The sequence below is a fragment of the Genypterus blacodes genome, unplaced genomic scaffold, assembly GCF_046128005.1.
Source record: "Genypterus blacodes isolate CSIRO-AG114 ecotype Tasmania unplaced genomic scaffold, CSIRO-AGI_Gbla_v1 ptg000017l_1, whole genome shotgun sequence".
Lineage (NCBI taxonomy): Eukaryota > Metazoa > Chordata > Actinopteri > Ophidiiformes > Ophidiidae > Genypterus > Genypterus blacodes.
This window is the reverse complement of record NW_027466831.1, coordinates 4,022,745-4,043,943: the sequence shown is the minus strand read 5'-3', so window position 1 is coordinate 4,043,943 and position 21,199 is coordinate 4,022,745. Positions and strand designations below refer to the sequence as shown.

General features: G+C 45.9%; 1 protein-coding gene across 1 annotated transcript in view; it reads right to left on the bottom strand.

Moving 5' to 3' along the window:
* cacna2d2a (calcium channel, voltage-dependent, alpha 2/delta subunit 2a) overlaps positions 1-21,199 on the bottom strand; it is a 109,389-nt gene that overhangs the window by 75,208 nt on the left and 12,982 nt on the right. Inside the window, exon 3 of the mRNA XM_076141113.1 lies at positions 5,360-5,476. Within this exon, the coding sequence (XP_075997228.1) occupies positions 5,360-5,476 (117 nt within the window). The remainder of the gene's footprint in view (positions 1-5,359; positions 5,477-21,199) is intronic.

The following is a 21,199-nucleotide window of genomic DNA, read 5'->3' as shown; positions in this document are numbered from 1 at the left end:
AGAAATATCGAGCAATAAAGATTAAACTTTTGCCTGCGAGACATTCTAATCTACGTTTACAGTTCAGTTTGACAATTTACTCAAATTTGAGGGAGATACAAGAGAAACTTCTGTTAAAGGCGCAAGTTCGCTGCAAATGGGCGTGGCCTGTATGGATAGATGGAAGGTAAACGAAGCAATTCTGATTCTTTGACTGTTACAGCGCCACCACCAGGCCGAGCGGCACAAAATGTAATGGACTAATAAACAACTAATAATAGATTGAGTCATTGAACAGATCCCTGGACGGAACCAACGAGCACTTTGGCGGAGGTGATATGATTGTATTTGTTTACTCTCTCTCTCTCACACACACACACAAACACACCCAAATGCCTTAAATGGCACCGCATACTGAGGGGGTGGGGGGAGGGAGAGAGAGACACAACTTCTTCATTTGTCACCGTTCCTCGCCGGCAGGAGGGACCATAATCACCTGCTGCCGGTGGCGTCGTTCATTCCGGGGGGACGCAGCTGCCGTCACGTCGCCGCTGTTCAGGGAGGCAAATGAAGCTTCTGACGAAGCTTCATTTGCATAGCTGGCAGATCTCAGGTCTTTTAAAAATAAATAATAGATAAATAAATAAAGGAGCCAGACGGTATTTATCAGGTTACTGCCACGGCTAACAGCACCGGCTAATTGATTGAAAAGAGAGAAGAAGAAAAAAAATGGCCGGCGGGTGTATTGATATCAGCCCCATCAGACTGAAGGCTGAGGTTCACTTTACTCACACTGCAGCTCCGGTGGACTGGTCCGGATCAGTTTGCGGCTCGTGTGACTCACCGTTCACCTCACAGTTTGTTTGCAGCGTGAGTCTTATTTTTAGCACCGGTTAGCCCTTTAAAAAGACAGAGGGGGGCTAAATTTAGCTCTTATAAATTGGTTATTTGTGCCGGATGTCTGTTCAATTAAAGCCAGTCACCGAGGCGACAGAGATCTCGCTGGGATGACGACTCGAGTCATCACGCGCACACTCCCAAGGAGGCGGTTATAGCCCCACTGTTACCACGGCAACGACAATTAAACAGCTGATTTCTTGTTGCCGTCATCGTTTTCTTTCTTTTTTTTTTGTTTATGAATATGAACTACTGACTAACAAATCACCAACGCTGAAAAATGAACAAGAGATGAATTTTAGAGAATTACTTGGTTTGTATGTTGCTATCCTGACCATGTAGGTTAGATTGTACAGGACAAATAAACTATATACTATCTATACATATACTATAAACTCTAATCTAAATCTAATGTGTATCCCTGCTGTACTGACTGACTTCAAGTTGCTGCCACCGTCTCGTCACCACACCTGTCGTTTCTTTACTGACTCAGATGTGTGGAATTGAACCAAACACAACTCTTCACACTTGTGTGAACACGTTGGCGTGGCGGGTGTTGCACATGTGTGTGTGTGAATTAGTAATGGAGTGAAACACGATGACAGACGTTTCCCGACAGTAAGGACAGAGGCAGTAACTCCTCCTGTTGGAACTTTGCTGTGAGAGGAAGTAAGGAGGTCAAACTTTCACTCCTCGTTTCGAGCCAATACAACCGCAACAAATTCCATCTTTCATTGACACTTGTTGACCAAACGTCACTGTGGCTATTGGTGACATAAACATTTCTGTCTGCGTGCTGTTACACGACCTCATGCCTTCACCTCCTGCCACAGTTTGACCCTGCAACCACCTCCATAAACAACCTGAGGGTGTGTGTGTGTGTACTGTATGGGTATGTACGTGTGTGTGTGTGTGTGTGTGTGTGTGTTCTGGGTGTGTATCCATGGAGCAGCCATGAGCCCGGAGGCAGCCATCCTTCAGACTGAAAGTGCTACTGGAAGAGCACAGAGATGTGTGTAATTGGATTAAACCAACCTTAGCTCCCTCTCTATTCCGCCAACACCCTGTGTGAAATCCTAACTTAAGAGCTTTGACAATGGTAGTTTGCCGTGTGGTGGCTGATGGGAAAGTAACACGATCTGCGTCTGTAACTCGCGGAGCCTCCTCTTCCCGCCGCCAGGATGGATAAATCCCACCAGCCGCCGCCGCCGCCGCCTGCCTGACTGACAGCTCGACTTTGCCCCGGCTTTGACTGACAGCGTACAGGACTTTTGCGCTGGCTGGGCTGGTTCCGGAGGGACCGGGCCCAGCTCTGCGCGGGGATCACGGAGCCGTTCAAAGAAGAAAAGGAGGAAGAGGGGGAAGAAAAGAAGAAGAGGGCTGTGTTCAGTCAGAGAGGGCTGTTTGGCTTTGAATACATGACAGCTTACATGGAGGGCTGTGTTCTCTGTGGCTGCTTGGGTTAAAAGGCCTGTCAGAGAGTCACTCCGAGCACCAGTGAGGTGTGGGAGTGAGCCTGTTGCTGTGATTCAACACACACACACACACACACGCACACACACACTGTAACAAAGCCTGAACAAAGATATAGACGCCTTCACTGTTCACTGTTCTGCCACCTGCACATAAGGAATCCCCTCATCATCTGTCCTCCGTCTGGTTACTGTGATGCTATGATCTTAGTTTGTAAGGCTCTGAACAATGTGAGGCAGGTGTGTGTGTGTGTGTGTGTGTGTGTGTGTGTGTGTGTGTGTGTGTGTGTGTGTGTGTGTGTGTGTGTGTGTGTGAGGTTATTCATCACTAAATGAGTTCTTCTGATGGAATATCGAAGATCAAAGGTCAACTATAAGTCTGACTTCCCGGATGAAAATTACAAACAATGCGCAGGAAACGTTTGGCTGCAATCTAGTGAAAGAAAAGCATCAAAGGAGGGAAATGGATCCTTTATTCTACATGTATTTGATTAGCAAAGTGCCCCAAAGAACATTTAAAACAGATTTCAGTCAGCGACGGAAAACTAAGAGCCCACCATGTGTCAGATGCAAACTTGACATCAGCTACACACTCTCACACACACACACACAGCAGAGAGAACCTTGCTTGCATCACCTCAACCAGCCATCGCAAACAAAGGCGATTTAAACAAAATGTCCTGCAGAGCCGCACACGGGCCTGTCAGCCTGCCGGGGGTTTGTTTTACATTTTCATTTTGGCAGCCAGCGTACAATCACATCATTGTTGGGAGGAGATGGCTGGAGCCAGAGGCGAGAGCAGGCCGAGCAGACGGGCGACGACGACGCCGACGAGCGGAGGAGATTAAGACGAGGAAGAGGAAGAATAAACACTGGAGAGGCTTTAGAGGAAAAGACGTCGGCTTGTCCTGATTCCATTTTTCGCAGAAGGGGAACATCTGAACACGCTGCAGTTTATTTGAGAGATATTTACACAGAAGCACCTTGCGTTCTAACAATATGAAACACACACACACACACACACACACTGCTCTCTGAAACACAAACTAACCAGCGCAAAGTGGATGGATGTGAACAAGTGAATGAAATTAGAATTGCACTCAGAGATGCTGCGCGTTCTGTGAATTCACTGCCGGGTAACAAATGAACGTTCTTGCTTGAGTGCTTTAACAAGTACACTTAAAACAAAAAAGAACAGGTGCACAACAAACGCCACTCATACTCAAACCGCGCAAAACACACACACACACACACACAAATATGCAGGTAAACTACTTCTGAAGTCAAACTTGAGCCTTTTCTGACAAAACAAGGCGAAAACAAAACCTGAATCTGACAGATCCGCATCAAAATATTAAACCTACAAGCAAGCGAGCGAACAAACAAACACACACACACACACCAAACACACTCCCTGATTTCACTCTTCATTCCTCCCTTGTTGTCCGACACAATCGGCAGCGTTTTAGATCAATCCAGAGTACAAACACGTCGCTCACTGGTCGTTTTACACCATCAAGCATACAAACATGAGTTTAACTGAAATCACCCGGAGCCGGATTTAAATAGGCTGCACCAAAAATGATTTCCACACACACACACACACACACACACACACACACACACAAACAATTTAATCTCTCCCTCAAGTGGGAGAGTAAAGGGGGAGTAAAGGGCCATTCCAGCAGGTTGAAACAGGTTGTGAGTTTGAGATATCTGATTTATTTCCTCGGCAGCGGAAGAATTTTTTTATTGGCGGCCGAAGATTCACAAGTAGTCGAAATGAAAGTTTGATGCGTGGCGTTTAACAAGCTTTTCCTCTCCCGTAATGTCTCCATACCTCCTGTCATCTCTCTCTCTCTCCTCTCTTCCTCTTTCTTCCCCTCCCTCCCTCCCTCCCTCTGCTCATTTTTAAACCTATGAATTTCCCCGACATCATTTCCTTGATTTTTCCACGCCCCAGGGACACATTCTCATTCCGGGCCCTCACTCTCTTCCTCTTCTTCTCTTCCTCTCTCTCTCTTTCTCACCTCATTTCCTCCCTCCTGACTGAGGCTCCCAGCCTGATGGGATGCCAGGTGACAGTTTGGCCCACGGAGCTTCGGATGGTGCGTGGGAGTGTGTGCGTGTAAGTTTGTCGGATCAATGTCATTCCAAATTCAATCCCACATATGACCACAGGAGATGTAACACCTTTGTCCGTTTCAGTGTCCCGGCCGTGGCGTTTACAAAGCGTTCGAGAGGCTTCTGCCGCCCAGCGTGAAGTTGCCGCTCGTACAACCTCGCACACAAAAGACACACACACACACTTACAAGGCTTCAATTGGGTCGCAGCGAGTGACTGCATCAGACCAAAACACAGAGGGGAGGAGAGTGGATACACCCGACAACTGCCCCATCCTTAAATACAGCGCAACAGGGAAGAACTTCAAGAGTCACCCTGTACGCACACACACACACACACACACACACACGCACAAACCATCTCCCACACATCAAATGAAAGCTTAGTGTTGTCAGTTTCAGTGTGTTTAAAAATATTGTGTAAAACTGATTACAGCTTGTGTGTGTGCGTGTGCGTGAGGTGTGTGTGGGTGTGTGTGTGTGTGTGTGTGTGTGTGTGTGTGTGTGTGTGTGTGTGTGTGTGTGTGTGTGTGCGAGGCGGCGGTTGATGGGAATAGCCAAAGTGAATAGGAAAAGAACTAATGCAACTTAAAATAGCAATACTTTCTAATCATAAACAGTTAATTTAGAAGTCACAAGCTCCCCATGTTTAAATTTGAGTTTGAAGATTATCTGAGCAACATTTGCAGACACTCTCGTTCGAAATCAGGCAGTTTTTGGGTTTTAAATTCCAATTTTGAAGATACGTATAAATACTACCTCACCGAGTCTTGGACTTCCTGTCTTAGTCTGGGCCTCTTGCACCCACACACATGAACCTCTCAGACATAAGCAAGGGGGTAACTTGAGTGCGTCTGTGTGTGTGTGTGTGTCTGTGTGTGTCTCACCTCCAGCGCTTTCCTCTTGCTGTTCAGCAGCTTGGAGATGTCCCGTGCCACCCGCTCCACCAGGTCCTTGGGGTTGTTCCTCTTGATTTCAAACTGGCTCTTCTTCTCGCTGTAAATCTGTAAATGATGCAGATACACAAAACACAGTCAACAACATGGAAGGACACGGGAGTTTAATGTACCCACAAAACACTGCAGCCCTTCAGGGTGTAAACACAAAGACATGGAAACGTTTCTCTCACACACACACACACACACACACACACACACACACACACACACACACACACACACACACACACACACACACACACACACACACACACACACACACACACACACAGTTTGGGGGATGAGATTATTCAAACACATAATGACAGATATTGGATCAGGAGATGAGCCCCCCCTTCCCCCCCACCCGGCATGACTCAGCATCCGAGGGCTCCACGCTATCGAATCTACACCGGTGCACCACTCCAGGGATTAAAACTTATCATCCTGCCCGACACACACTGCAAAGATCCACTGTTGCACCGTCAAAGCACCACTTTCTATTTACTTTATATGGTAAAAATATAAATAAATAATCAAAATGCAACCTGCCGTTGCTAAATAATTCAAACCAATTAGAGCTTTAGGCCTGAAGATCCAAATGAAACATCTTTCTCAACTCACACACTCACCTACTCAAACACACACACACACACACTTTCATTATGGTGTTTATGTTGCCTTAATCAGAGTCAAATCAAACTTTATATCCATTCTATATACGCACAACTGCTCGGTTTCTCTTTCAACTTCTGTCTTCATGTGACACGAGGTCGCTACCGCAGTCGTCTCCAATAAAGCCGTTGTCACTCAGAATGAGTCAGCGTGCTGCAAATCCGCCCAAAGTCCCAATCAACCGCTCGTTTGGGGGGTCGTCGCTCGTTTACAAATCCAATCTTAACCACTGTAATCATTTCTCAATCTGATTTGTTCCTCTATGATAATATCAAACGGATTTGTCATTTCCGCCGTGGCATTTGGAAGGTGCGGAGGTGTGAGAGCAGAGGCCGCTCGGCAGCCAATGAGAAGGCCGAGTCTACGCTGGAGTCATTTGTCTGTCTGCTTGCGTTACTGTGACTGGCGCTGCTTTTGAGTTTAGGGGCGAAGCGTTCTTAACCCAGTGAAGCAAGCGGACGGAGGGAAGTTATCTCCTATTTCGGAATTGCGGGAAAGGATTTTCACTGAACTTTGCGCCACAATAACGACTCAGGTGACCTCAAGTGACCTCACAACCTGATACCTTTAACTCTCTGCTGTGGTGCATCTACACTGGAAAGATGGACTGAACCGCTGCAGTCTTGGGATGCGAGTGAAAAGCGGCTGCATCGTCTCTGCTGCATCTTCAAGCGGGGGAAAGAAAGCTCCAGTAGTCACAAAGGAGATGAAGATGATGGGGATGCAATGCCATCAAAGAGGTCACGTGTAATTAAAATGAGGCGCGTGTGTGTGTGCGGGGGGAGAAATATCACTAAAACAGTCGTAGATTTCCTTCCGCGATTGCAGAATGAAATATTATCCCGGCAAGATTGATGTGTTGATGTGCAGCGATTAGAAAAAGAAAACACCGGCGTCCATTACACACGATCCATCTCTGTCGGGCTGAGAGTCGCTGGGCAGGCGGCCAGAGGCAGATTCTCCTTCCAGCCGGACTACTGAGCACACAAAAAACCTGGACCGGGGTGCTCGGGGGGGGGAGGGGGGGCCTCTGCCAGACGAGCACTCAGAGGAGATTGCCTGGTGTCGCATTTTGAGTTCGTCCTCTGAGACAGAGACGCCTTAAAAACCACTCCGCCAAATAAGAGAGGAGGCGAAGGTGAAGCGGCCGTTGGCCGGGTGTTTACGTGGACAAAAGTATCTGGAAGGGAAATGTTTGCTGAGGAAAGCAGATGTTCACTTTGCACACACAAACACACACACACACACACACACACGGAGACACACAGCATTTCACAGAACTGTTTCTCAAGGTGGAAGAAGCCATTAAGGGGAATCTTATTAAACCATAAAGCAAGAGCGACGTTTCCTCGCTCCATTGACAGACGAGGAACTCCCCCGACTCTGGAAAGTGAGGCATTTCTCAAGTCCATCTTCTTTTTTTAAAACCATGTCGAATTTGTTTTTAAATCAATATTCATTCCCTTAATGCGCTCTCTCTCTCTCTCTCTCTCTCTCTCTCTCTCTCTCTCTCTCTCTCCCTCTCTCTCCCTCTCTCTCTCCCTCTCTCTCCCTCCATATGTTTGTGTACTACTACATCCAAACCAAAACAAGGATTCAGTCATCGTCTTGGCAACGTAGTGGAAAGGATCTTCTTTTGCTTCTGCAGGGCCGCTAAACTTCCTAATGCAGCCTCCTTTATTCGTCTGACGTTTTCAATGTGCGTTTATGCCGGCGTGCTGTATAATTGTGTGGTCGCTGCTATAATTAACAAACAGCCTCATTGGAAAATGGACTGCTTAATTACCTCTTGTAAGCATACAGCCAAGCAATCCAATGTGAAATTAAGTCAACCGCCGCCTCTGTGGTTCAGAAGACGCATGACAAATAGCTGCTGCAACATTTGGAATCAAGCTTCAAAAAGAAGCTTCATAACTTTGAATCATAATTATTCCCTATTAGATGTATACGGATTTTCCAATGTTGCTCAATCTGAGGTGCTGGCCATAATATTCCCCGGTCTAGATATGTGCAGATGTGAAGAAAACCCAACACTGAACGCGAAATGTCCTTTGCCCTCCGAAAGAAGACGTTTCATTATCAACCCTCTGTGAATTTGGTGATGGGTCCAGGATGAACCAGCGCCGAAACACAGGAACACCAGGCACACCAGGCACAGAACATGGCAACACTGACTGAGATGGGAACTCGAAGCGCCCCGTCGGTGTAGAGACGAGTGACCATCATGGCTGAGGGGCTGTGAGCATCAGACAGTCTGGAATTGTATTCGAGGGCTTTTAGTGCTTGAAACACTCAAGTAATGTGACAGCTAGAGCAGAAAAAGCAACTGGCACTGGCAATCAGCTTTACTGATGATGATCACATAGTGTGTGTGTGTGTGTGTGTGTGTGTGTGTGTCTGTGTGTGTGTGTGTGTGTGTGTGTGTGTGTGTCTGTGTGTGTGTGTCTGTGTGTGTGAGCTGAGGATAAACACTTCAATAAAGAGTGGAAATAATACAACCCTGTGAAATGCAATAAACATCGACGCAGCGCAAAAATGTGCAAGAATCAGAGCGAATGCATGCAAAGTCAAAGGAAGGTCACACACACACACACACACACACACACACACACACACACACACACACACACACAGGAACAATCTGTGCCGATCCTCAACTTAGTCCAGCTCATTAACACACTGGGACCAGCAAAAACCAGAATCTAGAGTCTGGGCTGTCTCTCTCCTGCACACACACACAGACACACACACAACGTCTGTGCTATCTGTGCGTTGGCTGACTTCACGCTCACGCTGACTGCAACGCCTGTCACTCTCACAGGAAAAGAGGAACCTTCTGCTCGCACAGGACACCATCAGAAGCAACCCAGCCAATCTGCACCAATATGCTTTCACTCTGGCAGTCGGGACATTGAGGCACACACGCACACACACACACAAACGAGGACACTCACACTCACTTACACACGCGTGACTCAAATGTACATGTGCACAGAGTGACTTTTGCGCCCTCTGTCACGTCGCACGCTCTCATCATTAGCCATGATAACTGGTTCCACTGTGCCAAACTCAGAGTGTCACTGTAAACACACAGATGGGAAGACGGGCGGGGAGGGAAGTGTGCGTGTGTGTGTGTGCGTGCGGGGCGAGGTTCGTTCTCTGGCGACGCTCCAGAGAACGACTGTTAAAAAGTGATATGCAGCTTCAGCACTGATGGAAGCCGATCCCTCCGCTATTCAGTTTCACTAACCAACTCCAGCTTCTGTATAGAATTTCAATAGTGACCCTTGTTATCAGTTCACACTCCGTCCCTCCTGTCAGCACAGCAAAAGAGAGTTAAAAAAAACCTGTAAAACTGATAACAAATGAAAAATACGTCTCTGTCTGCCGCCCAGTGAGAAGACTTATTTGTTGACTTTTCCCACTATGTTTCCCTGGTAGCGCTCGCTGTTATTGTCCCTTTCATCCGTGTCTCAGGGAGAGGACTGCTTATCTCTTCATGAAGTCACACACAATAGGCCTTGTCTGGCTGCTGCGGCGTGGAGGTTGACAGAGACAGATGCCGCATCATTAAGGAATATTAGTGGGGTTCTGCCAAGCAGCCCCGGGTCCGACGGGCCCCGGGAACAGTTCAATAAGAGAGAACACGTACGGAGCAGAAGCCTCTCGTACTAAGGCGGGACTGGAGTCCAATCAAGACGCGTAGACTGCTACTGTGATTTCTAGTGTCTCGTTCCCGGAGAGACGCACGACGACATGTACGCCGCTCATCAACCATCTGCTTCAGACTGTTATGCATCGTAATACTGCATTATTATACCAGCGACCTGGCAAGCAAGCAGGCAAGTTTTAAACCTGTATTGAGCACTTTTCTTTAGATGATTACTGAATGCAGGTGAGAGCATCGTCACCCAACGTTTCACCTCTTTGACCTCTTGAGCTCGCAACCCAATCAAACAAACAAGTCTAGCACCCAGCAGCTACAGAGCTCAAATAAAAGCCAATATTGGACTTAAAGAGAATCGTGACCTCTGTGTGTTGCTAATGTCGGTTAGCTTGTTTAGGAGCTCCCCTGCCTCCTAGCGGCCAAAAGGCATGAAAACGCTGAATCACCGCATTCCAGATTGCTGAAGAGAACAGCTTAAGAACATCCCACATGATACTAGACACACAACTAAAGCAACCCAGGCTCATTTCACACACATCTCCTTTAATGACAATATTCTAACACACACACAAGACGTTTTCTCCAGCGTTGTGTCGTCACAAAGCTCCATATTTACATCGACACCTCGGGGAGGGATTCAGATTAGAGAGGAGCGATGAGGTGGTGTGTGTGTGTGTGTGTAGGGGGGGGATGGGCTGGGACGGCTTCTGTAACATTATCAGAGGGATTGTCAACTGGTGAAAACAGGTCTGAACAAATGCAATCATTATCTGGCGGGCACACACACACACACACACACACACACACACACACACACACCACACACACACACACACACACACACACACACACACACACACACACACACACACACACACACACACACGCGCTCCCCAAAGAGACGGGCCTTTGCATACACTCATCCTTGTCTAATCTCTATGGCTGCCGAGCCTAAGCAAACATAATCACCTACAGGTACAATCTTGTTGAAAATGTCGCCGATGTATTTAACTCGCCACCGCTGCTTCATTAGATTTTGCCGGTGATGCGTCACGGCGCCGTCATCATCGCCACTGTGTGTGACATTACACAAGATCAAATGACCACAAAAGGCTCCTCGTTTCAAGTTTTACTGATTTCTTTCCCCCAGAATTTTAAGATTAGCGCCACGGCTGATTTATTACTTTAGTGTGACAGTGGAGCTTAACTGAGCGAGGGACGTTCCAGATCCTCGGTGAAATTGCCCTTGAAATTGTCCCGCTACTGTATTAGTCTGTATGCGGCGGCGTCGCGTCTTGGGGTTGTAATTGATCTATTTCGGCTCCCAGGCGGGCAGATTAGAATAATCCGATGCTGCGAGATGAGATGTAGCGTAGAACAGTGGGAGACTCAACAGCTGGTGATCTATTGGTTAATCAGCTTTGTCAGGAGAAAAGCAAAAGGGTCATGGAGATGGAGAAGGAGATAGGCTCAGTGCAAACCAGCCTGTCTGTCTGTCAGTCAAGTCAGTCAGTGGGTCAGCAGGCACCAGACAGACTAAGTGAGTTGTAGGAGCGGGATGAAGGCAGATGTGGCTCCTCTTCCTCCTTCCATCATCAGTCAGGGTGTTTTCTCTTTGACAGAGATTAACTGCAGCCTTTATATTAACTTGCTGATGGAGGGGAATTGTTTTTCCTATCCACTGGATTTTCTCAAATCGAGAGCCGCAAAAATATCCCGCCTATAATTCCTTCCCACCCGTTTCTCGTATTTTTTCCCTCGACTTACTCTAGTCCCCCCCCCCTCCCGATTCAATACTTTATAGGAGCTCTAAAACTGCCAGCACACTGTCACAGTAATGTCTCAGCCAGCAGCTATATCAAACACACAATCATCCAAATTTCATCTTCCATCCCACCACATTAAGTCACAGCAGTAGCTACATAACTCAAAATGAGTACGTGTGTGCGTGTGTGTGTGTGTGTGTGTGTGTGTGTGTGTGTGTGTGTGTGTGTGTGTGTGTGTGTGTGTGCTCACGTACAGCATGCTCTTGAGGCATGTGTGCCCATTGTTTCTGTGTTTAAAGATCTCCTAATGTGTGAAACTTCGCGTTAGATTTGGGTGTTTGCATTGGTTTGTGCTTGCGTGATTGGTGTGTGTGTGTGTTTTGAGTGGGCCACGGTGGTCCTCCCGCTGAGGAGACACAGCCCCGGGGGGGTTTCTCTTTCTCTCTCTGTCTCTCTCTCTCTCTGCGGCGGCTCTTCCACTTCCTCCTCATTTGACTAATTACTGCACCACTTCCACGCCACTGATGGAGCCTGGCACCTGTCCATCACACACGCTGGGAGCTCGCCTGTTTCCCTCCATTCATACAAACCTTGTCTCATCCCCGTGTGCTCCCGCCTTCCAAATGTTAAGTGATTTCATACAGCGTCCGGATGACATCAAACCAAAGAGGGGTAGCGTTTCTGGTCACGTTGATCCTGGGTCATTCCTCCTCTTCCTCCCCCTCTTCCTCCCCTCTGCATATATCACATATCCGCTCATCTCCGGCACTCTGAAGCTCAGTTTTTTCCCCCCATAATGCATTACCAACACGTCCCACTGCTGCTCCTCTAATCTCTGCCAAGATTATTTTAACCGTAAACTGCTATGGAATCAATAAATCATTTGGCAAATTTGTTTTTCTCCCTCAGTTTGCACTAAGTCGTATTAAACCCCTCACACTAATATAACCACTCTTATACTCTAGTGCCTCCTGTGAAGTGAATCCGTCTGACCCTTGGTAACTTACCCTGATCCAACGAAAACAAAAAAAGAGCCAATTTGAACAATTTGAGATTAATAACACATTCCAATCTTGTATCTTAAATCCTCATAGTCACATCCGTTCAATCTCCCAAACAAAGCTTAGAGTAAACAACCTACACTGGCAACAATGATCTGTTTCCGTGGCGATACATTTGCAAAGGGACTTTTTTCAGCAGTAGAGGTCAAAGGTGTTGGCTGATCATTTTTGAAGGAACCCGAACAGTGGTAGAGAATTAAACGGTGACGTCTGAATCTGAGACGGGACAGCGTTTCGTGACGGATGTTTTTTTTCGGAGTCAAAATAGCCGCGGGGCGATGTCGCGCATTTTGGCTCTCGCAGAATTGCCAGATAAACAAGGGGAGATTAAGACTGCTAAAATAGCGCCGCCGCCGCGTTACTGAGTGGTTGCCAAGTTGAGTTTCATGTCAGACCATGTCGGCTCAGCGTATACCTGAGTGACAGTCGCTATGACAGCCATTTTGTTCTGGCCCACTTATCTCCGTCTTACCACAGGCGGAACAGAGCAGCGATGGAGGAATCCAAAGACAATTTAAACTCACAGTGCAGATTACATTTCACACCTCCTAGACTGAATATTTAACCCTCTTGCCTTTCGATAAGCGATAGGGGGATTTCCACTGACTCAGGAACTCAATTTAACCTCCCCTCCAAGAGACCGAGCCGCTCAAACACCCTATAGGCTCGCCCTGGGTGATGGCCGAGCTCCTCCCTCTCCTCCCTACTGTTTAAAACCAACAGCGACTGTCTGCTGAGCCTGATAGAGAGCAGCTCCATGCTAAGTCATTACACCCAGAGCAGAGCCTAATTACACACAGACAGCCCCCCCCCACGTAACCTGCCAACAGGGTCAGTGCGCCAAGAAGTGACAGCACCAAGGAAACAGCTACACAACCCCTGGCTGAGAGATAAGGGGCGTACTCAATGTGCCATGTGTACGCCTGTGTGCGTGCCATCTCGTCACAGAACGCACACACTCACTCACTCACTCACTCACTCACTCACTCACTCACTCACTCACTCACTCACTCACTCACTCACTCACTCACTCACTCACTCACTCACTCACTCACTCACTCACTCACTCACACACACACACACACACACACACACACACACACACACACACACACACACACACACACACACACACACACACACACACACACACACACACACACACACACACACACACACACACACACACACACACACACACACACACACACACGTATCTCTGTTATTGCTCATGCGCACGTGTGGCAATGTCACCTCCCAGCATGAAGGTCCTGGGTGTGTGCCATTTGTACGCCTGTGTGCGTGTGTGTGCGTGTGCGTGTGCGTGTGCGTGTGCGTGTGTGTGTGTGTGTGTGTACGCATGCCCTCGCCCTAAAAATCCCTCCATATCTCCCCAGCAGAGAGACGTAGGGGTCAGCTCCTCCCTCTGTCCCAACAGGTCTGCAGTGACACATTAAACTGGACAGGAGTGTCTCAGTGGAAGGAGATAGTTCTCCATATTGAACATCACAGGGCCTCTTTTGTAGCACGCCAATTCCAAGCAGGCTGTTTCCATGGAAACTTAGCACTTAATGACCGATAACAGAGAACAACCTGCAAAAGAAAGACAGAGTTGAGAGCGGGAGAGAGCGAGAGAGCGAGAGAGAGAGAGCGAGGAAGTGACAGCGAGAGATGGAGAGAGAGAGAAGGAGATCTTGTGGAACAAAAGAAGCAATTTAGTATCGGAGGACAGCGTGAAGCCTGATTATGTCGTCAGTGTAAATGATCATTAATTTCCCTCTGTCCAGCTGGACCAGATTAATGGCTGCCCCATTCTGCACCGGAGAGAAAAAGAGCCAGGGCTGAACCATTCCACCCACACAGCACACACACCAAGGCCTGAGACACATGGAGCTCGGACTGCACCATCCTCCACTCCCTCAGAGAGCAAGTAGAATTAAATACAAACATTTAAATGAAATGAAATACATCCAGCAGGGGCGACTTTACGCTTTCCTTTAGAAAACAATGTCCGCTGTATACACTGTGCAAAAACCCTCTCTGTTATTTGTCATAGTGGTTCTGGGTGGACAAAATAGAAATACTTGACAATTAAGCCTTAAAGTGAGGACCTGAATAAACCTCACACAGGTCATATTCACTGCAGACCTGCTGCGTTGGATTGAGGTGAATTGTCGTTCAGCTGTTATCACACTTAAACCTACGATTGAACCCTAACAGGCCGGATGTCCTGTGTTCCTGAATCGACCCTCACTGCACCGACTCCTGGTCCAGGGTAACACGTCCCATGTGATAACAAATCAGATGAGCGTAAACACGGGACCAATTTGCTTTGACATCTACATACTCAGTCGTCACATAAACACCGTCTGGCTGCTGAAAGCCCACAATTTCAGGCCTTTTTGCATGCACATCTGATCATTTATAAAGCAAGCAATTACACATCCATTAAAGCTACAAATACAAAAACTGTCATCAACAAAATTGGCACAGGGATCAGGTTCATAGCTAAAAACTCGTGAGATGAGACCATTTCCATGGTTGACTGACAACCAGTTCAAATCCAAAGACGTGTTATGTCCTCAACACTTAGATTGAGAGATTTAAGGGCGGCTCTGTGAGTACACTCATGGACACGGTATTGGGATTTTATTGGTATTCTATGCATTAACTGCAAACAACCCTGAGAAAACGATGAAAGTGTTTGCAAAGGAGGAGCTGGGAGGACAAATCTGGCAGGTCCATTTTTGGGGGAATAGACTTCAGAGATACGACTGAATTTGAACCTTTCAGTTGCTCTTGTTAGCCTGACAAACTTGACATTACACCAAAACCTGTCATTTCTGGGCCAAAGTCTCTTGCCATACTCCTTTCAACAGACACTCAATTTTGACGAGAGACAGAGAGGCAACGTTCACAAAAGAGCCATCAAACAAGGGACTGTGCAACAATCCATGCCTTGAACTACAACTGCTCTTTGAAAGGCTCTACAAACACACAACTAAAACCAGAACGATGCCAGGCTCTGTGTGCCATGTCGTCATAGAACGCGCGCGCGTGCACACACACACACACACACACACACACACACACACACACACACACACACACACACACACACACACACACACACACACACACACACACACACACACACACACACACACACGTATCTCTGTTATTGCTCATGCGCACGTGTGGCAATGTCACCTCCCAGCATGAAGGTCCTGGGTTACGCAAGCAAACTTTCAGCTATTTTCTATGACATCACTGGCTCAGACAGACCTGCTAGTATGTGTCACACACAGAGGCCAGGGTGAGGGCTACTGCAGCTATTGTTATATTTATATATGGGCAGAATATGCACAACGTTGTACTCTTCCCCCTATATCCATTTCGAAAATGCTGAATTTTAACAATCTGTGCTGCAAACAAGAATCTTCTCACTGCAAATTGCAACTCCCACATCATCCTTTAAATAAATAAACATACCAATAAGATAAACATTTTTAATAGCGCTTAACGCATGACTGACTCTCAGGTCTCTACCTCCTGAGCCTTCAGCCTTTTAAGTCATCATATGCGCGGCCCAGACACGAAGGCCGTCTCAGTTCTTAGACATCTTAAGTACGCCGTCTACTTAGGCAGCGGACTGTAGACAGCTCGGTAAGTATGGAGACAGAGTCAATCCCTCACTGTTATAATTGTCTCCTTGGTTCAATAAAGTTTTTAAAATACTGCTGCAGCTCGCTTCACTGGTGCCCTTATGTGCCTCATCCTTTTCTACTAACTGGAGCTGTCTGGACAGCAAAGGTGAACGGCGCCTTCATGTGTGTCAGACTCAAAAATATATATATACACATACATATAATACATAACCAACATCATCTATTCAGATTTTCTGTTAACATTATCTATTAATAGGGTATCGACTATCGATTAATCGCTTAATCTTTTGCAGGTAGGGTTGATACATATCTATATCTGTCTGTGGTCTTGAATAACAGTATGCAATTAATAATTCATATTCAAAAGTAAATGTGAATCTTACTAACAGTTTGCGTAAGGGGTGAGGGGACAGAAACCCACTTGGCTCCTATTGGCTCAAAGTGAGACAATCCAAACCCAAATGCCAAAGCCACAGCTCATTACTGGTTATTGTCTGCCTCCTTGAAAATATAAATTAAAGTCTGTTCCTCGACACATTTTATTCAAGTTTATTCAAGTAGATTTCACATTATTGCTCCTCTCAGTGTGTTTGTTCATTCGGCAGCCTATATTTAGGTGTGAGAGGCGTGGCAGAGGTGACACGTGGTACTTTAGCTTGTAGCCGACATTGGGGAGCCTTCTACTGGTCCTTAACGCAGGTTAAGAGGAAGAACACAAGGTAAATATGTAACATAAGGCTAAAATGTCTACCCCCCTAAAATATTTAAATTTGATAAAAAGTAAACATTCTTGATATTATTTGGTGCTACACAAAACACTGTAGAGTGATTTACGACGGCTGAGGAATAATGCTCCTTTTTTTTTTACCGCCAGAACAGTTTTCACTTTGGTGCACAAATCTGCAAAGCCAAAGCGGAGGGGAACAGTTTTTAGAAAAAAAATGTTCATTCTTCAGGTTTCCATTTCCACTTTTGTAAGCGTGCCACACAGTTTTCTTGATGTGTGTGAGAAAACAAAGCTCATACCTGAGCGGCATATTTCTCCTTCCATTTTAGATAATTTCTCCAATTCCTATTCTATAATTGAAAGCACAACTTGTTCATTGAAACACAACGACGATTGGGGGGGAATTGAATACGTTTGAAATAGACTCCAGGTCTCCAGTTCTAGCAAATGCATTCACACACTGAAATATGTCCTCGTCTCATCTGCAGTTAAAAAGGTTGCAGCTGCATATTAACAAGTGCATTCAAACCTGCACATACAAATAATTGAAAAAAATCTTTGTTCATGTAATTTTCGTACATATTTTATAAACTTATAAATAATAACAAAAAAAGAAGAATTATTATTATTACTATTTATTCATTTTGCCTCTAAATGTTATTTGACTTTACATAAACTAAGTCATAAATCATATTCTGTATTATAATATATTTTCCATGCGACTGGAGCGAGTTGAACATGTGTTTTTGTTTTTGTACAACTTCTATATTCTGCTTATTGTTCCAGTTATAGTCCATTTGCTCTGGATCCAAAGTGCAGCTGAACACCTGATACTGGAGTGAAATCTGGCCAAACCGCAGCACAGAAGCCTACTCACCTGTTTCTCTCAGGTTTCTGCTTCATTTGATTAACTGCAACCTAAACTTGACTCACATCAATGAGACGGGTTCCATGTATCATATATGTGCTGCATGTATGTATGTATGTATGTATGTATATTAAAAACAAGCTCAAAGTGCATTGTGGCAGATATTCACCTGCATGAGTGGGCTGCATCTCTGCACTATGAATCACAACCAGGTGCAGCTGAGCAAATGTATTCATAAGTATACGCAAATAAAACCCATCACAGCATCTGAGGTAGAGTTCATTAATCAGCAACGTCTTCACATTTGGGATGGAGTTGGATTACAAATGCGCTGAGACAAAACACGGGGCCCGATATCAATCGTGAGCATCCGCTGAGAAAAAAAAAAAGGGCCGCGTTCCTTTGGTCGCTCTGCAACCGGCGCTGAGCTAAAGAGGGTGAGTTTTACACGGAGAGAGGAGTGAACAGCAGACCTCAGCCTTGGCTCAGACACTGTGGAGATGAGTCAGACAGAGCTGTGACTAAAACTGCTAATTTGAGTGCTGCGGTCCACTACAAACAAAGAGGCTGTGGCTGCGTCGGCCACATTTTCAGACGACAGCCTATTACGGCTATCAGCACAAGAAGTAGCAGAGAAGCCAGGTAAGATTGAAGCGGCATCACTCAGACCCAGACAACACACACACACACACACACCTAAACCGTGCCTGAATCTCTTCACAAACACATCTCACCGTTATGAAAAAAGGGATTTCACCGTCAGTATCCTTGTGCTCTCTTCACTATGATACGGCTATAAGTGAATCTCTTTCAGTCCACTCACCAGTTAAGCTCCACACAGCTGTACACACACACGCACACACACACACACACACACACACACACACACACACACACACACACACACACACACACACACACACACACACACACCTGGCGTCTACACTCCATCTTAAGACGTAATCAGCCCTGGATGGACTATAGATCCTCCAATACAAACAGATTTAGACCCTTTTCTCCTTCTGCTGGCCGGCCACGACACACACACACACACACACACACAGCTGGAGCAACTTCGTTATTCAGACGGAAGAAAATTTACAATGTGGCTTCATTATGGCAAAGACGAATGTTTATTTCACCACAGTACAAGAACTACGGGACAAGCCTTAACTAAAATGCCACCCTATAAGCAATGACCCATTACCATTTTATTGGCAAGCATAAATAAATTACACCAGCAGCCGAGTTGAAATTAACTCTGTAAGGCTATAATTGCTTTCCGCCGCGTTCGAGAAACATCGGTACAGAACACGAACACAGCAGGCATTTCAATGCCAAAATGTATAGCTGGAGTGAATAACAAGCCATTACATCATGTCACACGTCACCTTCAGCCCTCAACGCGTATCTACGCACTTTAAATGGCGTACGCAGAGGGAGCATGAGACATTAGCTGACATTAATTTGAAATATATGTGAGGAAGTATATCACTTATATGTCGTCTAGTTCAGTGTTTTTCAACCTTTTTTGAGCTGAGGCACATTTGTTACATTTCAAAATAATCCTGCGTCACACCACCAACCAAAAATGACATTTACAATGACAATTAGTCAATAGTCTGTCAATTTATTTGTACTCACTCAGTTACAATGGCTTTGCAGGCAGTATTTATGTCTCCGGTGGTGATTTGGCTACGAGTTCAGCTACCAAGTAATTAGCTTTGAGAGCTATCACAGACACTGTTGTAGTTTTTCTAATAAAAGTTGCCTGCTCCTCCGTGTTTTTTCGCAATCGAACAAAATCTGTGTTCTTGCTTTGAAGTGACGGGTGATTTGTTTGGAGATGGCGTTTAAGCTAGCTTGGGACCATGACACTGTTGTTAAACTTTTCCCTACACACCAAGCAGTGTGCATCAAGTGCATCAGGATCCCCGTTGAAAGTAAATCAAAAAGAAAGATATCTTTGCTGTATTTGCTTGAACTCACCGTTTTTGCTTTCTTTTGACCACCACTCGTTTGACTCTCCTCATCTGGGTTAGAATCACGCATCACTATTTCTATTGTTTTGAATTAACAAGGTCATTATTGCGCTACTGCCACCTACTGGGCAGGTCAGGTCAGGACACGTGGAAGAGGATTGAATTATTTCACAGTCACTACATTGCAGGCACAGACGCACAACCATGGCAAAATATTTGCAACTAAATAATATATTTTTTGGACTGATTATGTGTGTTTGGATAATTTCCCACGGCACACCTGACGATCTCTCACGGCACACTGGTGTACCGAGGCACAGTGGTTGAAAATCACTGGTCTAGTTGATATAAAACCTTACAGGACATGTGACTTGTAATCGTCTTTAGGTGGGTGGGATAAACGACAAAGGTGTTCACAGCAGATGTATGGTACTGGGTCACTGTTTCAATATTTGTAAGTACTTTAGTTCAAAGTGGAACACAAGATATGGTCAAAGGTTTCAGTGAACAGTTGCTTCCCCTTAGACTTAAACAAATTCAGTCTGAGAAAAAAATGTGAGGCTTTATTTAAAGATTGTTTATCAATTTTTTTCGAATTTTTATTATTTATTGATGTGTTTTGTGCGGCTGCGTATGTATGTGTGTGTGTGTCAGTGATACTACATGCATGTATGGGTGCTTGTGTGCGTATCAGCTGACACAGTATACATGCCGAGCAACCGTGAGAAAAGACTTGATCGCTGTGTGTGTGTGTGTGTGTGTGTGTGTGTGTGTGTGTGTGTGTGTGTGTGTGTGTGTTTGTGTGTGCGTGTGTGTGCAGGTAACCCAGTAGGATGAGTTAAAGTCTCAGGGGAGGAGTGAACGACCTCTAGAGGAGACAATAAGAGGCAGAGGGGCGAGGCCAGATTAATGAAATATGAATGTGTCTAGTGAATAGCTGCCATGGCTGAAGGCTGGGGTGTGTGTGTGTATATGTGTGTGTGTGGCTGATGGCTTCACCTACACTGTGGCGACCCCAGCCATCTTTTGGACACAGCCCTTATCAGCACAAACACACACACACACTCATCAAAAACACAATAACCCTCCCTGCACAAATTATCGTCACGTTCTTCATCACCATTCCCATCTCCGCCATCATCGCCCTGCTCATCTACATTATCACTTTCCTCGTGCGGCAGAATCACCGCCGCCCTCGCAAAACCGCCGCAGGAAATTGAAGTTGGTCAGATCGATAAATACAATATCAAATTAAATTAGCTGGGGAGATGAGGTGAAAATGTGACAATGAGAGTTAGGAAGCAAAGGGGGAGGTAAACGCCATCCAATCTACACACAAACACACACACACACACACACACACACACACACACAC